The sequence below is a fragment of the Ursus arctos genome, unplaced genomic scaffold (genome assembly GCF_023065955.2).
Source record: "Ursus arctos isolate Adak ecotype North America unplaced genomic scaffold, UrsArc2.0 scaffold_11, whole genome shotgun sequence".
NCBI classification, from domain to species: Eukaryota; Metazoa; Chordata; class Mammalia; order Carnivora; family Ursidae; genus Ursus; species Ursus arctos.
In genome coordinates, this window is record NW_026622775.1 from 70,192,048 (window position 1) to 70,212,316 (window position 20,269).

Below are 20,269 nucleotides of genomic sequence, written 5' to 3' on the forward strand. Positions count from 1 at the left end.
TCATTGTGCCAGACCCAATATCAGTTTAATGACAGCAATTCTCCATGGTTAGCATTCCTGGGAGTTCTAGGGGTGATTTACAGGGAGGCATTTGTCTTGAACCAAAATGAAAAGTGCCTAATAATAGCCATAAAAAGCTGAGTAAATTCATAAGCTGCTTTAATTGCTGAAATTTACCCCCACTTCCCTGATAAGGGCATGAAGATTATGTCTACAGGCATCAGATTGACAACCTGGGAATAATCATTACTTACCAAGCAAAATCAAAGTATTTATCTCTTTCGCTGCTCTGTACAAGTAGAAGCCTGAAAGCAGTCCCTCTGAGCTGCCTGCTCAGCAACGACTAACTTTTCAGTCTGTTTAGGAGACACCTTCAATTTGGGATCCCTCCCACCAAATCACACTTCCTCTTAGAGTGGTCAGATAGGCAGTCCTTAAAAACTCTGAAACTTTAAAATTTCTGTTCTCCTCACCTCATAAAACTTTTTTAAGGAGCCCACCAGGCACAGCTTCAGGCTATCCACAATCTCCTGATGAGGCATCTGGAATACCACTCGTGAATACCATTTTGTGAGTGTGCTGGGGAGGAGGCAGTAAGAGAGAGAGAAAAGACAGAAAGATGAACACACACTCACAGAGGAAGGCCCACAATCTGAATGTCAGTACACACAGGCTCCTCTATGCACCAGTACAACAAGTACCTAGTAAATGCATTTATGTTACAGGTAAAAACACATGGCAATATGGGCACAGATATATACAGAGATAGATATAGATAGATATATATTTCCATATAGATATGTCACATATAGAATGTAAAAATATAGGCATAATTGTGGTATTTGCTACAAAACCACTTCCAACTGAAAAAATTTAACCACCTGATATCCACCAACAGAGGACTAAAAAGTGCTGTAGCATACAATAAATTCCATGCAGCAGTTAAGAATTGGTTGAGATTTGTTTATATTGATATGAGAAAACATCTGCAATATACAATTTAAGTACATAAAACAAGCTGATGAATAGTATACATAGTAATATGCCATTTTGTATACATATATACACCACCTACACATGTTACTATGTGCATAAATGAGAATCTGAAAGTATATATACATTAAACCTTTGGTGCTAGTTAATAAAACATGGCCCATGAGGAATTTTCACTTTCTAAATTTCTGCAGGTATCTGCATGAGCATGCCTTGTTTTTACAATCAGAAAAAAAAAAAAATCCCTCGTTCCTGGTGGGGAAAAACCACTAAGACACAGCCCCTATTCTGAAGATTACACCACAGCCAGGGGAACAGACTTACAGATCTGACAAGTCTGGTAAATAGATGGAATAAACTAATAGGAAGATAGAGGAGGAAAGAGTTTAGCATACTTTTGTAAAGTATACTTTTACTATAACACAAAATATTCAAAAAGTACTTGCTGGATTTATAGTAAGATTAGGCATCAAAATGAGGTAACCAAACACAACGCACTATGAGTAGCACTTACAGATTGATGCTCGCAACAAAGCCAACCACGGAGCGCATGCCTCGGCTAGGATCATGGTAGACATCCATCCCAATCACCATCAATTGTTTCTGCGTTAGAAAACAAAAAACAAACCAAAAACAACAAGCCATCCATCACCCCATCTTTTTATTATCCGCACCCCAAAAGCAACATATGAAAATAAGTTCTGGGAAAGAAAAAGACTGACATCAACTTGACATCTTTTTAAACACTACGAACAAGTCAGATCTAGAACAGGATCAGCCACTTCTTCTGTAAAGGGCTAAACAGTAAATAACGGTGGGCTTTGTGAGGAACCATTCAGTTCCATCTGTCATTATAGCACAAGAGCAGCCATAGCTAGTCTATAAAGAAGTATGGCTGTATTCCAATAAAACTGCATTTAAGGACACTGAACACAGAATTTCATTTAATTTTCATGTGTCAGGAAATATTAGTCTTATTTTTATTGGTTCCAACTATTCGAAGTTATAAAAACCATTCTCAGCACGTGGGCTATAAAAAATCAGGCTACGAACCATTCAGACCACGAAGCATGGAGAATAAAGATAACTCTATGAAGAAAACCAGGAAAGCAACTAGGTAGGAGTCTTTGGAGAGCTAAATTGAATGAAGACACATCTCAGCATTACTCACCAGAGGAATATCCACTCCCCAGAGCTCACCACCCAATTTACAATTAATCTGAAGTAAAATTTTCTGGGCCACACTCCGAAGCCTGGTCGGCTGACCAATGGTTCGGACATTGATGACCTATAACAAAGGGGTGTGGGGAAAGAGGACGCTATCAACCTGTCAGGCGATGTAAGCAAGTCTGAAGTAAACACTACATTTGTTTAAGAAACCCCAGTTAGCAGATAATACACGTTGTGTGACTAGTTCTACTTCTAGGATATCTAGGCAGGCATGCACACACACATACACACACCCCACAAACACAAATCGAAACAAAAAACAAAAACTTTCGAAAGAATCTCATACAGAATAATTTTTTTTTTAAACTTAGTTAGGAAAAACAGCTTTCCCCTTTCAGAGTGAAGCCTATACTCTCAGAACCCAGTCATGTGAAACCACCCAGCAGCTCATCCACTGAACCAGCACGAGTAACTCATTTGGGAACATGAAGGCAGCATTTACAAAGAGCATCTGCTTTTAACCCGGTTACCCTAATAAGGGGGACTGTTCCACCAGAAGGGTTACACATGATGGCTTCTAATAGTTACTTCAGTCTTTTTGAACACCTGTATCCCTCTTTTCAAAGCCTCAAGGGAGGCTAGAGTTTCCATCTGTGCCTCCTGCCCAGCTCCCACTCACCTGTGAGGGCACAGGAGCCTGCACACAGCACAGCTTTTTAATGGCCCCATAGAGATCGTCACGTGTGCCCATGATGATGCAAACAACCATCTGTATCTTTCCCTTGAGGAGATAAAGTACATACAAAGTCAGGCTTTGGAACTCTCAGGGGACCTTGACAGGGCTCCAGCTGGGGGCAGTCTAAGAGCCTGCAAAGTCATGGGACCTTTAAGGCAGAAGGGAACTGAAACAGAGGGTAGATATTCTAACCCCAAACAGGTATTTGAACCTTTGTTGGGTTCAGGGCTTCTTTGCAGATACGGAATATGATACCATAAACTCTCTAGAGCCGGTCCTGACTACTTGACGTCTTTCTTAGGAGATTTAAGCTGCCTGGAAAAGGCAGACTTGAAAATTTGTAAGCGTTACTCAGTTGCTGCTTTCAATTCCCTGTAATGCTTTTTACCACTCTCTTCAGTAAACTAAGCACCTTATTACATTCATACCACAAAACTGAGGAAACATGAAATACAATACCACAAGAAAGCATTCAGAGCCAAACACAAACAAATGAGGCTACTGCCAAATCCATAAGTGGCTCTTCCTAACTCTCTGGTTAGGAGATAGAATGATATTGCCAGCACAGTATTTCACAGAAACATCCTTGACCCCTCACTGTTTAATAAGAGTTCCAACGCTGGAAACATAGGATCTCTCAAAGTCTGAATAAAGAAAAGTAGCACTCAAGTGAAATGAAGGTGCCAATCCTTTATGCCAGAAACAGCTATTAATGGTAAATCAATAGGATATTATTCCAAATCAAGATTAGTGTTAGATTAAGACCACTCCGAGGGATGCCTGGGTGGCTCAGTCAGTTACGCGTCTGCCTTTGGCTCGGGTCATGATCCCAGGGTCCTGGGATCAAGTCCCACATCCGGTTCCTTGCTCAGCGGGGAGCCTGCTTCTCCCTCTGCCTGCCGGTCCCCCTGCTTATGCTTGCTCTCTCTGACAAATAAAATCTTAAAAAAAAAAACCCCAAACAAACACACTTCTCCGAAAACACACATTCTAGTAATCACATCTAAGAACTTCCAAAGTCACAGAGAACACAGACTGCACACTGGGAGCCTACAGGCTGGACCTACCAAACACATGTAGCTTTTTAGTCCCTACAGTGACTTACATGTGTTGTTGTTTTTTATTAATACTTTTAAAATTTTATTTTTTTAATTATTATTTTTAAGTAGGCTCCATGCCCAACGTGGGGCCTGAACTCATGACCCTGAGATCAAGAGTCACATGCGCTACCGATTGAACCAGCCAGGTGCCCCCCTTTTTAATAAACATTTAAACATAAGGAGGGGCACATGCACACAAACCCAGATTTTTTGCTTCTACTGAAAAAGGAATAAATTAAAAATGAATTTGATAATGCTATGTTTTATCTGCAGTCATAGGGCTTTCTTTCTTTAGTTCACTACAGTTCCCTCTTAGCCCACTTCACTTGTGTTATTCACCTGTCTCCCGCAGACATCTGAGTTTGTGACCCCTAACAAATAATAAAACAGCATGCCCTAAGGACGACAGAGATAAGACCAATATGAGTTAAGTTTGGTAATCGTGATGAATGACCCTCATGTCCATGCTGCATGAAAACTGATGGCAGTACACTCTCCTAAAGAGAACATGGCAAGTGGTGAGATAGGGGAGCTGATGTATTACACTGGGTTATTCTTTTGAAAGCAGAGCAGAATTATCAATGATCAGGCCTAGGGGGAGGCCACTGACAACTAGAAGCCTGGGAAACCAGGAAGAAATGACAAAGAGAGACAGAACACAAGGGTGCTGTTGTGGGTGATAACCCAGAGTGGGGGATCAGAGAGATCCCAAGAGAATCTCCTTCTAGTACTGATCTCACAAGAATGGACTCTTCAAGTCAAAGACTAATTACTTTTGTTCCCTTCTTAAGCTTCTTCCTCTGTTTTGTGTACAAACAGATAAGAACTGCAGGCCTGAACTACTGAGTTACAGGGCTATGACCCGCTCAGCTCCAGTGGTCCTGATCGACTGTCAGGACCGAGCTGATGGGCCAGATGCCAAGTTCATTGCCAGAGCAATTCAAATCTTAAACCAGACCAGACTGTGACAGCTCAGTACTGAATCATGCAAAATGGCACTGGGCCCAAAAAGTTGCTTTCTGAGCACAACATGTTCTACATAGATAACAAACTAAAGTTAAGTCAGCTATTGTCTCTGTCAATTATGTGAAAAAAGAACACAAGAGTAAGGCTGCCAACACAGAATGAGAGAAGCAGAATTAACCAAAGGGCATGAAGACTACTTAAACTTAGTTCAATATTTCATGTGTCCATGAGTAACACACAGGTTTCTGGGTATCATAAACAGTAGACTGATAACCAAGATAACTTAAAACCAAGAATTCCAGTATTTTAAAACAAGCATTCTGTAACTATACTCAAATTAACTTATTACCTCAACTCCTAGCATGGATTGAATGGTTCTGACATAGGTTTCTATTCGATCGTCCTTTAGTTCGACCCAGGCTGGTGGGCTCATGCGCATACCAATGGGGCCAGCTATCTTCTCCAACATGTTAACCAGTTCTCGGGCCTGATCCATTGCTCTCTTTGGGTAAAACAGTGCCCAGAAATGCATGGGGACCTAGGAATAACCAGAAGCTATTTTTAGCACTTCTCACAACTTAGATACTCCAAAGTCACACCCAGGAGATATTACTCTAGAGAATAAACGGCTTTCAACTCTCTCTGCTTGAGTCCTTTCTGATCTAATTCCTATAACTAACACAGATGTATGTGATAAGTAAATTGGGGGCTACTTTCACAGTGAAATACTATGCAGCAATGAGCATGAAAGACCTACAGCCATATCTAACAATATGGATGAAACCCACCAACGCAAGGCTAAAGAAATTAAGCCTGACATAAAAGAATATATACTGTGTGGTTTCATATATACATCAAGAACAAAAAACAACTGAAATGAATCTATGCTGTTAAAAGTCAGGATAGTGGCTACTCTTACAGTTTGTAAAGGTGAGAGGTAGGTAGTAATGAGGAGCAGGTGGGATGGCTTCTGGGGCATTGGTAAAGTTCTCTTTCTTAACCCTTGGTGCGGATTACATAGGTTTATGAACCTTTGAAAATTCACCAAACTTACACTTGCAAGTATACTTTTTCTTTAAACATATTTCAATAAAAAGTTTTAGAAACAGATGTGTATACTTCATGCACGGCCAAAAAGACCAGGTTAGCCAAAAACATTCAAAAATAATTATATACCATTTGTTCTTCAGTTCCCTTGGTGGGAGATGTTTTAATTATACTTCTTTCATGGATAAAAACATCTTTCAGGAATCTTCAGGGAAAAGCGGGGGAAGATAAAGGAAGATAAAAGGGAGAATGGGTAATAAAGGCTGCCACTATATGAATTACCATAGCAATCTATTTCCTATTCCTAAGTCAATGGCCAACCAAAGTGCTTACCTCTAACGTCTCATCAATTTACTCTATTTGAGGCACCCCTGTTTAGTAGATAATTCAGGATGGGAATTCAGTTGGTACTCTCCCTCAAAAAGAAGACACTGAATCATTCCTGCTTCCTAATTTCCATACTTAAAGGAATACTGGTCCTCTCATCACTTACAGTCAAGATGGAAAGGTCTCTGGTTACTTCCTTAATCCAGTTTAGTTCCTGAGATGTGATAAATGAAGTATTTCTTAAATTAATTCTTTCCATTGGCAGAACACGTCCTTCGATCTAAATACAAAACAACGTACCAATGACATGAGCCATCTGCAAACACTATTTAGGAAAGAACAATGATACTATTCTCTCTCAGGCCTGGTCAACTCCACTATATAAACCTGTCCCTGTTATAATCTCTGAGAATGGCACAAAAATGAAACTGCAGCAGTGAGTCTAGGCCAATAAAACTCTGGACAAATACAGGTAAAATGTTTATAGGCATGGCTCTTTAATTACTGAAGCTTCCAACACGGTCTCCTAAGAAAGGGATTAGAAAGCACTGCCTCTTTAGAAGTAGAGAATGCATGTAAAGTAACTATAATTTCAAGATAAATAGGAAAATAATTTTTACAAAAATATTTTAAGGGACAAATTGAAAGTAGAAAATTAAAAGTAAAATTTCTCAATAAGGCTGAACATAAACTACTACACTTTAAAAAGAAAAACAGGAAGGAAAAGGCGCAAATATAATGAAAGAACATATTAAAGTTAGGAATAAGTCAATCAAATCTAAATATCCGAAAATGGGAAGATAATTAAGTTGATGATATAACAACATGATGGACTATTTTGCAGTCATTAAAACCACTTTCTAACTAATATGATCCTGTTTTTACAAAAAATAAGTAGTAATGTACATATCATAAAAACTGAGTGAGTCTATACTTAGTGGTGATTATCTCTGGGGATGTGTAATTATAGAGGATTTTTACTTTCTATGATCTCTACCATTTGCTTATTAAAAAATAACAAATACTGGGGCTCCTGGGTGGCTCAGTCAGTTAAGCACCCAACTCTTGATTTTGGCTCAAGTCATGATCTCGGGGTTGTGAGATGGAGCCCCACATTAGGTTCCCTGCTCAGCGGGCAGTCTGCTTGAGATTCTCTCCCTCTCCCTTCTGCATATCCACCGCCCGCCCCCACCCTGCCCCACTCTTGCACAGACCTTCTTTCCCCCCTCTCTCTTTCTCTCTCTTGCTCTCTCAAATAAATCAATCTTTAAAAAAATACTTATTTTATCTATAACCAAAAAAATTTAATTAGTTTATTAACATAAATAACAATGCCCATATTAGCATGAGTAAGGAATCAAACTCATGATATGAAAGTAAAAAATTTTTTAACCTTTCTAGAAGGCAATTGGCAATATATAATAAAAGTACTAAAAACGTGTCCCCTGACCTAATAATTCTACTTCCATAAATCTATGAAAATAAACATTACAAAGACTTAGTTACAAGGCTGTTCACTGAATAATTCTAATTAAAAAAATACTAAATTCAATTTTAATGTAAAAGAATAGAAAATTGTTCATAAACTATCTGGCAGCCATTAAAATGTTTAGAAAAATGTTAAATGACAGAGAAAACCATTCTAAATATACTGAGGGGAAAAAGGAAACTATACGAATACCCGGCGTGTGTGAGTATGCATAAGCATGCAAGCACGCACATGTACACACACTCAGAAACCCGCTGAAGGGTATGTACAAAAATGTTAACAGTGGTTATTCTGATATAGAAAGATGAACTTTTTTCTTCTTTGGCTTATATTTTCTACATTTTCAAATTAATATTTAATAAGATGAAAACATGTTCAAAATACAACATTAAATGAAAAAGAAGATTCAAACCCATATACAATACAATCACAGCTTTGTAAGAAAAAGACTTACTCTCACAGAAGAATGTACAGAGGAAGGATATATATTAAAGCATCTTTCACATGTATCTAAAATAAATCACTGCGATATCATCTTTGGATGATGAAATCACTGATGTTTTTATTTCTTTCTTTACTTTTTGTAAGGTTTCAACATTTTCCTTATTGACTATCCATTACTTCTATTTAAAAAAAAGAAATTTTTAACAAGGAGTCAATTCAGAGTGCAAGAGAATTAAAGAAAGGATAGAATTAATTATTTTGGTATAACCTCAAAAGACAGGTGAAACGTAATAATAGCTAATGTTTATTGAGCACTTCCTATGTGTCACATATTATGCTGAAGACGTTACCATTTAAATTCTTATAACTCAATCATTATCCTCATTTTACAGATTAAAAAACCTAAGAGATGCTAAGCAATCTGCTCAAAGTAACTAAGATGGCAAGTGGTAAAATTGAGATTCAAAGCCCAATAAGTGGACACCAAAGGACAAGGACTCCACCACCATCTCACACTGCCTCTGCCCTATGGATCGTGCCGCACAAAAGACAACATAGCAGACTCAGGCAAAATGCAGGCAGAAAGGGCCATAAGAAAATCAGATGGTGTAAGTCCAAAACTCTATGCCTGTGGAAAAAATAACAATAGTATATTTAAAAAAATCACAAGTTAATTATTGGAAAAGAAAAAAAAAACTTGGGGGAAAAAAAGGACATATAGAACCTTAAGAATTATTAGGACTGGAAAACTGAAAATGAGGTAATTTTTTTAATAAAGATTTATTTATTTTAGGGGTGGGGAGAGTGCGTGTGAGCATGGGGAGAGGGAGGGAGAGAACGTCAAGCAGAATTCCGGCTGAGCGAAGAGCCCTGCCTGTGGCTCAATCTCACAACCCTGAGATCATGACCTGAGCCAAAATCAAGAGTCAGACGCTTAACCGACTAAGCCAACCAGGCACCCCAAAAATGAGGTAAATTTTAAGTCAATATTCCTCTTACTATCTGACAGAAAATTACAGCTCTGATCTCTGCAAAATACAAAAGAAAAATCTCTAAGAGATACCAACAAATGAAGAGAAGGAAATTCAAATATTATGACTAGGACCCCCAAAAAAGTATAATAGTAGAGCAAAACTCCAAAATAAAGACAAGATAGGAAGCTATCACCTACTTTCACTAAGCTCTGAAAATCACAGGTCAATGCTGTTTCCTACTCGGCCACACCCAGCCTACCTTATGTACATCCCTCTGCAGACAGAGTCCCCAGCGTGCCAATTCATTGCTGGCTGCCTCATTCTTTGAAATTCTCTGCAGCAAGCATTCCAAAGCATTATGGTGCTGTTTGGGGCTCAGGTTGATCTGCTGGGTCAAATCCTAAACAGATTCAAAATGGAGATAATAAGTTATTAGTCTCTCCATATGAAGTTAAACCCCAAGATGTCTAAAACATTTCCAAAAGAAAACCTCCTTTCCACTGAAATCTGTAGGCATTTTAAAACACTCTGAAGATTTTAATAAACATCTCTCAGGAATGTGAAAGAAGTATATGGTTAAAATTTTAATCATAAAAGTAAGAATGTGAAATGTTATTGTTTCTTTCTCCCACATGACAGCTAAATCTTACCTCTTTCCCAAAGCCATGTTCTGAATTTAAAATTCCTAAGAAATTCAGGAGCACTTGGGTGGCTCAGTGAGTTAAGCATCTGCCTTCCACTTGGCTCAGGTCATGATCCCAGGATCCTGGGATCCAACCCTACACCGGGGCTCCCTGCTCAGCGGGGAGTCTGCTTCTCCCTCTCCCTCTGCCCCGCTCCTCCCTCGTGCTCTCCCTCTTCTTCTCTCCCTCAAATGAATAAAATCTTAAAAAAAAAAAATTCCTAAGAAATTCTATGAAACAGGAGCAAAGGGGGCTTGATTACACCTATTTAATATTTGGGAAAAATAGGGGGGGAAAAACGTCCTGTGCCAGGCAGAGCCAAACATCGGGAAAACCAGATCCAGTCTTACACTTCGTGTCATACTATTACTGTATCTAATGTCATCATAAGACACTTTTTTTTGTCCAGTGTTTGGTCCCTAATTAGTGCTTTCTAAATGTTATTGTTAAATGAAGACCCAAAGGTGTATATGAGGATTCTGAATCACATATGTGAGTTCTTTATTCTTCTGGGACCAAAGAACTGTACAGTTGTTCCCTGTGAGGCAGTCATTACCGCCCGTCTGTGGGGCGGTACAGTTCCTCCGTGATCATAAAGTCATTAGATGACTGAGTGTTGTAAGGAGGAGCCTTGACCTACATGTTAAATGGAGACGGAACGAAGGTAAACATGAAAGAAATCTCTTACAGGAATGCTCAGCTTCACTTCGGGCTCTTTATGATGTTACCGAAAATAGTCTGTGGCACCGGAGACAGGCATGGGTCCAAGGGTAACAGACACGCACTGGGAGAGTGAGGCAGCACAGCAGCTCAAGTGTGGAAAGGCCCAAGCGCTGCAGACAGAGTGGAGGTGAAGCGCTTGGGCTCCAGACTCGTGCTGCTGCTCACGTCTGTGCTTCTCAGCTATTTCCTATGGGGACTCAGCCCCACACCTCCTGGACACTCCACACCCCACAGGATAAACTTCTATCCTTTTACCTCAGCCTCTGACATGTTGACTACTTTTTGCTACATTATCTCCCCCCCCCCTTTAAATAGACTGAAGGCCGGTAGGAATGCTAGAAAAACTCAGTGCTATCAAAGACCCTCACTTAGGATCATATGAGCAGTTTACAGTCATCTATTTGATCGGTGGGGGTGAAGACAGAGTTACTTGTCTCCTTTTACCTTATAATCCAGTCACTCCACCGTTTTTGTTTTTTGTTTCAACAATTTCCAAAAGGGAGCTTTGATCAGCTTTTTCACAGTGTGTGGGAAGGGACATGGAACATGTTTTACAGAGAGAACTGGAGCCTGGTGATGACACGAGCCTGCCCAGGTCTAGCTCAAGCTGTTCTTAAAAAGGCCTTCCATTCAACACAGGCATTTCTCACCTTCATGGCTCTGAAGTCCTTCTTCATCTTCTCAGGTATTCCAGTCATGAACGAAAGCTCAGGCAGCAGCAGGATTTCACCTTTTAGCAGCTTTGGGGAGAGAATGGAGAGGAAAAATAAGGCAGTAAAAGATGGTCCTGTTCCTCTGACCTCACAAGACATGCCATACCCAGGGCTGGGCCTGCAGGGACATAACTGGCACAATAAGGAACACAAAACCCCAAAAAAGAGAGCAGTGAAACACTGTAAGTATTTTACCCTTTCCCCTCAGTCACAATACTTACAGCCTGCTGTATTAGGTAAAGGGAAAAACATTGAAATGGTCAAAAAAAGAGGAAAAACTAGAAAAAAAAAAAAAAAACACCCATCCCTCTTGGGCCTCCAGACAAGCTAAGGCGATACATCCCATCCAGCTGGGGCCTTCAGATCTTATCTTAGCTGGTTGATCTTCAGCCTTCTCACTTAAGACAGAAGAGTCAGTGTCAAGGCACTTTCCCCTGGCTCCAGTCCCTGTTAAATGTCTACGACTTCCCTAATGGATCCAGTGTTTTAAACTTTAGCAGAAAATCTCCTTATTCCTTAACCTAACTTGCTCATATGGATACTTAGCTCCTCCTTATGGAGACTTCAAAAGCAAACACTCCCATGTGAAGTGACGCCTCTGGCTAGATGAGACAGCCCTGCACAGTTTTCCCCAACCACACGGTAACACTGCTCCACACACGGCTCCCAGCACCATGGATGAAGAGCGTAAGCTAGAAGTGCAAATCTGACACCCCCTCACTCACCATCCCTTGGTTATTCTGTCTCTCACTAGGCCTGTGGATCAGCAGTGGCTGGTCCTCTTCCTTAATTGTGATCCCGTAGTTTTTGCTAGAGCAGGACAGAGGCAGGAAAACGTTTCAGAAGCAGCAACACTACTCTACGGCAACACAGTCCGGGTTTCTTAACCAGCACTGGGGTACATAATTTGCATAAAACCCTTGTCAAGGATCCACCAAAAACTCACTATAGCATATTTATAACTGGAAAAGGCAGGCTCAACTTAACAGTGCAATTAAATGGAGGAGAAATTTCTTAACAGTCCAGGGGAAAATATGCTTAAAAAATGCATCAGGTTAGGGGTCCCTGAGTGGTTCTGCCAGTTAAGCATCCAACTCTTGGTTTCGGCTTGGGTCATGATCTTGGGGTTGTGGAATCGAGCCCCAAGTCAGGCTCCATGCAGAGTCTGCTTGAGATTCTCTCTCTCTTCCCCTCACTCTTTGCCTCTCCCCCTGCTCGTGTGCACTCCCCCCCCACTCAAATAAATAAATCCTAAAAAAAAAACCAAAAAACTGCATCACGCTGAAAGTCTTGGGCAACTAGAAAGGCAAAATGATAGTCAAATGATTAAATACTTGAATTTACTCTCTCTAACCAGACTTCTACCTAAGCCACCAAAAGAAATATAACTCAAAACCCTGGTATTAATTTATAAAGTAACTTCCAACATTACTAAATGAAACTATAACGACAGCATATTCAAGTCAAATCCCACAAACAAGCTCATTCAATCTTAGGTGCATTACCAATCCAATTATTTTAAAGGTGTCCCACTGCATGCTACTATGGAACTCAATATCTTGCTACAGAATGGCAGACTACATCCCACACCCACCCAAAGGCCCAAGCCCAGCCTCTTCTTTCCACCTGTAGTATTCCAAGAATGTGATCTCCTTCCCATCAGACATCGTGAAGCTATCTTTTGGTGTCTTATTCCAATCCACATCATCAATACGATAGGTACGATTGTTGTATCGGGTTATAACAATATTGCCAACCAGAAGCTTAGTGCACTCATCCTGGAAGTTTTCTTTGTTCTGCTGATACATGGCATGCCTTTGGAAAGAGACAAAAGACTTTTGAATCATATCTGTATATAGAGAGCACAGTGAAAAGGATGGGGGATGCAAATAAGTACTTCAGGGATATGATCACAGCTATCCAGCACCAGAAGGCTCCAGCTGTCTCTTTTAAGAGATAGGACTCTCATCTCTTTTCTTTTTGACATTACCAAAAAAACCCAAAACAATAAAAAATAGTGAAAAGAGGGGTGCCTGAGTGACTCAGTCGGTTAAGTGTCTGCCTTCAGCTCAGGTCATGATCCCAGAGTCCTGGGATTGAGCCCTGTGTCGGGGTCCTGGCTCAACAGGGAGTCTGCTTCTCCCCCTCCCTTTCTCTCTGCCCCTTCCCTGCTTTCTCTCTCAAATAAATGAAGTCTTTAAAAAAATAGTGAAAAAATAAAAGCCAAATTAAAAACAGCACCTACAAATTAAAAACATTCACAGTTTGCCTTCAAATAAGGTACTTTAATCATCAAAATAATTATTTTGTATCATTATTATTAGGAGAGTCTATGGAGGAACAACAAAACATTCTTTAAACGATATTTACCCTTTTTAGCTAATGGAAGGGATTACAAATACCTATCATTAGACAGGTGACATGGTGAAGATGCTGAAGATGCAGATGAACAGACTCACCATAGATAAACATACCCTCGCAGTAACCTCTAAACAGTGCTGTGAACAAGCCAACACAGGAACCTTGCAGAAAGCATGTCTGAATATGCCCAGGGAGTCAAGGAACATTTACACAAGCAGCTGATGCTTGAAGGAGCAATCTGCCAAGCAGAAACGCCGGGGCAGGGGAATGAGTGACACTCCAGGCAGAGGTAGCAGTAGGCAGGGGATAAGCAGGTATCTGGCAATGGGGAGGCCAAGGGGGTTGAAGAGGGACAGAAGATGGTAAGCACATGCTGAAGATAAGCAGGGACCAGATGTGAATGTCCTTATAAGTCAGGGATCAGAGCTTGGACGTTTTTCTGTGGGTCAGTGTCACCCAAGGTAGATTCTTCAGGAACGCTGGTCCCTTGAGAGGTTGTGAGGAGGTGTGAAAAAGGCTCCACAATCAAAAAAGTGGAGTCCGTTCTGTAAATTATGAGCACTGTTTAGAGATTCACAACATACATGAGGACCTCGGGCTGCTAAAGAAACATATTTACCTTTATTTACCTCCAATGTATTTAACCATGGATTCCTCCCACCCTCTTCCTTTTAACCTCACTGAATGAATATTTATTGCCATCCTGAGCAATTAGTATCCTGCAAACTCGCCTTAAGAAAGACTGCAGTAAGTAATGAAAAACCATCCGAGAGTTCAAGCAGTTCAACCCTGACGACAGACCCTGGAGCCAATGTCTGGGTTCAAATCTGTGTCTTCCACTTACTAGCCTGTGAGACTTTGAATGAGTTATGGTTCTTTGTGCCTTGGTTTCCTCAAGTGAAAGTGGGGTCAGGGAAGCACCTAACTCATAGTGTTGAGAGAACGTAATGACTTTATCTGCATGAAGCACTGAAAACTGTGCCTAGCACAGAGAAAAGAACTGTGTGGTTGCAAATATCACCTTCATCGTCGTCATCAGTGCCTGATACATGCCAGATGCAGAGAGAGAGAGAGAGAGAGAGAGAGAGAGAGAGAGAGGGAAAGTGTGTGTGTGTGTGTGACGCCTTACTCTGTCTGCAGGTTAAATACAGAGAAGAGATGGCTATAAAGATAGTTCACTATAGGGGCACCTTGGTGGCTCAGTCAGTTAAGACTCTGACTCTTGATTTTGGCTCAGGTCATGATCTCAGGGTCTTGAGATCAAGCCTGGTGTCAGGCTCTGTGCTGGGCATGGACCCTTAAGATTCTCCCTCTCCCTCTCTCTCTGCCCCCACCACCACTTGTGTGCTCTCTCTCTGCCTCAAAAAATGTAGGTTAACTATATATATATGTAGTTGTGGAAGTCAGAGCAACCACTAGGATAGAATCTATATTCCAACACTTTTTAACTTGTAATTTATTTTCAGAATTCTTAATGACAGTTTTTAATATTCTCTCACCAAATCCCTTTCCCCTAATCACTGTCTTTTGTATCAGAAAAGGTAGGAGGATGACATGGAGGAGGAAGGCACAAACAAGAAAAAAGCTAAAAAGGGACTGAAGAACACAGGAGATAAACAATATAGGCCTATGTCTTGTTACTCCAATATTCAACATTGAAAAGCAGATAAAAATCAATGTTTTTTAACTGCATCTATTTCACTTTGACTTCTATACTGGGATTGAAATAAAAAAAATTAAAATTAAAAAAATCATACTGAAGAGAAGCCAGACCAAACAAAAAACAAAAATGAGTATATACCATATGATTCCACATATAGAAAATTCTAGAAGATGGATACTAATCTCTAGAGGCAGAAGCAGAACAGTGTTTGCTGCCTGTGGTAGAAAGAGATGAACAAATTTAGAAAGAGGTCTGAAAGAGACATGAGTAAATTTTACACGGGCAATGGATATGCTCATTATCTTCATTATGATGTTATGTTGGTATACAAGTAAGTTACAACTCATCAAATTGCATACTTTAAATGTATGAGGTTTATTTTGTCAATTGTGTCTTACTAAATCTGAAAAAAAGAAAATAAATTAACAGAATAAAAGATCTCAATGAGACTGAAATACAGATTATGATTGAGTGTCCAATAATACTAGTGGCATTTAAGTTAGTTGGGGAAAAGGATCATTAAAAAACGGGTAAGAGGGGCGCCTGGGTGGCTCAATCGGTTAAGTGTCTGTCTTCGGCTCAGGTCATGATACCAGGGTCCTGGGATCAAGTCCCACACTGGGCTGCCTGCTCACCAGGGAGGCTGCTTCTCCATCTACCTCTGCCATTCCCCACTTCCCCTGCCCCTGCTTGTGCTCTCTGGCTCTATGTCTTTGTCAAATAAATAAATAAAATCTTAAAAAAAAATTTTTAAAGGATAAGATTTGGGCCACCTGGGTGGTGCAGTCGGTTAAGCGTCCAACTCTTGGTTTCAGCTCAGCCTGTGATCTCAGGGTCATGGGATTGAGCCCTGCGTCAAGCTGCACACTCAGCACGGCATCTCCTTAAGATTCTCTCTCCCTCCGCCCTTCCCCCCCTTTTGCATGTGTGCATGTGCTCTCTAATAAAGAAATCTTTAAAAAAACACATGTTTGGGGTGCTTGGGTGGCTCAGTTAACTGTCTGTCTTCAGCTCAAGTCATGATCCTGGAGTCCCAGGATCAAGCCCCGTATCAGGCTCTCTGCTCAGTGGGGAGTCTGCTTCTCCCTCTCCCTCTCCCTGCCCCTCCCCTGCTCTCTCTCTCAAATAAATAAATAAAATCTTTAAAAAAATACATCTTTAAAAAAATGGATAAGAAAACTTGCTATCCATTTAAAAAATACAATCTTCATCAATTTAACATTAACACGTAAGAAATTAAACAATAAAATTAGGTGAAAATATAAACATTCATATGTTCCTGGCATTTAAAAAATCACAAACTTTGTTAAAGATATATTGTTTTGTAGCCATGGTAACAAGTAGCCATAAAATCCAGGGTTTGTTTGTTTGTTTGTAAGATTTTATTATTCATTTGAGAGAGAGAAAGAGCAGGTGGAGGTTCAGGGGGAGAGGGAGAAGCAGAATCCCCACTGAGCAGGGAGCCCAACATGGGCTTGATCCCAGGAGCCTGGTACCACGACGTGAGCCAAAGGCTTAACCAATTGACCACCCAGGCGCCCCCATAAAATCCAGTTTTAAACCTGCTTAATACGTCTATATCGATTCACCTCAGCAAACATACTTTTGCAAGCTGTCCAACCGGAGTCGTACCCTTGTTTCTGTAAATTGGCCAATCAGGGAACAACTTAATCCAATAAGCATCCCAGAGGAGTACCACTCAACTAACAACAGACCACCTGAGCAACCATGCTTCCGCTGCTTGCCCCTCTGCAAGACTGCTGTCCTGAACTCCATACCTCTCCAGTACTCTCTATAAAATCAGCAGTCTCTCCTCACTGCAGTAAGCAGTAAATCAGCCTTCTCTTTATTTCAGATAGAACAGAGGTCTTATCATCTTTGACAATTCTGGAGGTCTCACCACGGTCTGTGGAAGCTCTTCCTCGGCAACACACCACTAACTGGGCCCCCTGTACTTAACTCCACTTGTCCTTCAGATCTGCTGCCAGTGAGTCAATCCTGACGACTAGCTGAGCTCAGGCTAGTTTCATTAGGCTTTAGCTGCTTATCATTAGATAGAGCTTTCAGGTTAGAAGCCATTGTCTGATTGTTGGAGAGGATGTGGAGAAAGGGGACCCCTCCTACATTGTTGGTGGGAATGCAAGTTGGTACAGCCACTCTGGAAAACAGTGTGGAGGTCCCTTAAAAAGTTAAAAATTGAGCTACCCTATGATCCAGCCATTGCACTACTGGGTGTTTACCCCAAAGATACAGACGTAGTGAAGAGAAGGGCCATATGCACACCAATGTTCATAGCAGCATTGTCCACAATAGCTAAATCGTGGAAGGAGCCGAGATGCCCTTCAACAGATGACTGGATTAAGAAGTTGTGGTCCATATATACAATGGAATATTACTCAGCTATCAGAAAGAACGAGTTCTCAACATTTGCTACAACATGGACAGCACTGGAGGAGATAATGCTAAGTGAAATAAGTCAAGCAGAGAAAGACAACTATCATATGATTTCTCTCATCTATGGAACATAAGAACTAGGATGATCGGTAGGGGAAGAAAGGGATAAAGAAAGGGGGGGTAATCAGAAGGGGGAATGAAACATGAGAGACTATGGACTATGAGAAACAAACTGAGGACTTCAGAGGGGAGGGGGGTGGGGGAATGGGATAGACCGGTGATGGGTAGTAAGGAGGGCACGTATTGCATGGTGCACTGGGTGTTATACACAACTAATGAATCATCGAGCCTTACATTGGAAACCGGGGATGTACTGTATGGTGACTAACATAATATAATAAAAAATCATTAAAAAAAAAAAGAAGCCATTGCTTGGACCCAGGTCTTTGTATGGGTCTTTGGGCTTTTTGTTTTGAAGGAATACCATTCAAAAATTATTTTTGCCAGGGCGCCTGGGTGGCACAGTCATTAAGCATCTGCCTTTGGCTCAGGGCATGATCCCGGCGTTCTGGGATTGAGCCCCACGTCAGGCTCCTCTGCTGAGAGCCTGCTTCTTCCTCTCCCACTCCCCCTGCTTGTGTTCCCTCTCTCCCTGGCTGATCTCTCTCTCTGTCAAATAATAAAATATTTTAAAAAAATTATTTTTGCCATTAACTTGATTACTCTCCATCTGCTTACTTTGCTTTTGCTGTTATTTGTGTATATGCATAAAATCTTCTTTCATGTGTTTTTGTTTTATCCCGAATTTCCTTCTTTCTGTTAAATGTACAAGAGTGTTCTATAGGCAATGCATGGAGGCATAAGCCAGATAAATCTCTAAACCAAGCCAATCTACTCCTAAGACATCATAGTTGGAGGTCCATTTGATCAGAGACCAATTTGTAAAAAAGCAAGTGGTCGAACATCAGGAAGGCACTTCTTGTCTTGGCAATTTGTGAAAGAAGATCACTGTATTTATTTAGTTCAAATTCCAGGGTCAATGATAGTTGGGCCACTGATCCCATGGCCCTTCCTATCTGTGTATGGAACCTAAAATATGGTTCACAAACACACATCCTTAGACAACTTTAGTGCTTCTCCTTCTTGTTTCTCATAGATTTGCCTAAGCCAAGGTCTCAAACGCCCCGGGAGAATTTCTGCTTCCAATATAAAGGTGTACCATTGCTCTAATCCTGGCACTTTCCTTAGTAAAAAGCAAAAAATATTTTAGGTTAAACTTACAACATCCAAAGTGCACACAGAACATTCTCCAGTATAGATCATATGGTGGAGCATAAAACAAACCTCAATGAATATAAAAGGATAGAAATAATACAAAGTAAGTTCTCTGACCACAACTGAAGAAATTCAGGAAACTCACACACATGTGGAAAGTAAACAACACACTCCCTTAAATCATCAGGGCGTCCAATAAGAAATCACAAGGGAAATTAGAAAATACTCTGAGTTAGACGTAAATGAAAACACAACATACCAGAACATATGGGATACAGCTACAGCATTACTTGGAGGGAAATTTATAGCTGTAAAAGCCTATATCAAAAAAAAAAATATATATATATATATATCCCGAATAAACTAACCTTCCACCTTAAGACACTGGAAAGTGAAGAGCAAACTAAACCTTAAGTATGCAGAAGGAAGGAAATAATGAGTGTAAAAGTGGGAATTAATGAAATAGAGAACAGAAAAATACAGTCAACAAAACCAAACACTGGCTTTTTCAAAAGGCCAACAACACTGACAAACCTTCAGCTAGACCACCTATGAGAAAAGGAGACTTGGATTTCTAAAATCTGGGATGAAAGAGGGGACATTACAACTGGGCTCACAGAAATAAAAAGAACTGTAAGGGACACTCTGAACGGCAGTATGTCAACAAATTAGATAACCTAAATGAACTAGACAAACTCCTAGAAAACACATATTACCAAAACCGACCCAAAAATAAATGGAAAATCTGAACAAATATCTAACAATATAGGAATTGAATTAGTAATTTAAAAACTGCACACAAAGAAAAACCAAAACCCAGATGGCTTCTCTGTAAAATTTCTACCAAGCATTCAAAGGAAAATGAATTCCAATCCTTCATAAACTCTCTCAAAAAACAGAAGAGGAAGGGAATACTTCCCAACTCTTTCTATTAGGCCAATATTACCCAGTTATCAATAGCAGACAAAAGTGTCACAAGAGAAATACAGATATCGCTTAGGAATATAGGAAAAAAAAAAAAAACTCAACAAAATAGAAGCAAACCAAAACCAGCAACATATACAAAAAATTACACATCATGAACAAGTGGGATTTATCCCAGGAATGAAGGTTGATTTAATATCAAAAAAATCAATTTAAAAAGCAGGATGTTTTGTTTTGTTTTTTAAATGATCAAAACTCAATTTCCTTTCATGATAAGAACACTCAAT

At 40.2% G+C, this 20,269-nt stretch overlaps 1 protein-coding gene across 2 annotated transcripts in view; it reads right to left on the reverse strand.

Moving 5' to 3' along the window:
• The window catches only part of PIWIL2 (piwi like RNA-mediated gene silencing 2), a 70,867-nt gene that overhangs the window by 38,538 nt on the left and 12,060 nt on the right, over positions 1-20,269 (reverse strand). For both annotated transcript variants that reach the window (XM_026519037.4, XM_026519038.4), the window contains exons 10-19: positions 12,992-13,180; positions 12,091-12,175; positions 11,303-11,392; positions 9,506-9,646; positions 6,506-6,619; positions 5,315-5,503; positions 2,843-2,944; positions 2,165-2,281; positions 1,508-1,596; positions 474-579 (exon numbers count right to left, since the gene is read on the reverse strand). In XM_026519037.4, the coding sequence (XP_026374822.1) occupies positions 474-579; positions 1,508-1,596; positions 2,165-2,281; positions 2,843-2,944; positions 5,315-5,503; positions 6,506-6,619; positions 9,506-9,646; positions 11,303-11,392; positions 12,091-12,175; positions 12,992-13,180 (1,222 nt within the window). The remainder of the gene's footprint in view (positions 1-473; positions 580-1,507; positions 1,597-2,164; positions 2,282-2,842; positions 2,945-5,314; positions 5,504-6,505; positions 6,620-9,505; positions 9,647-11,302; positions 11,393-12,090; positions 12,176-12,991; positions 13,181-20,269) is intronic.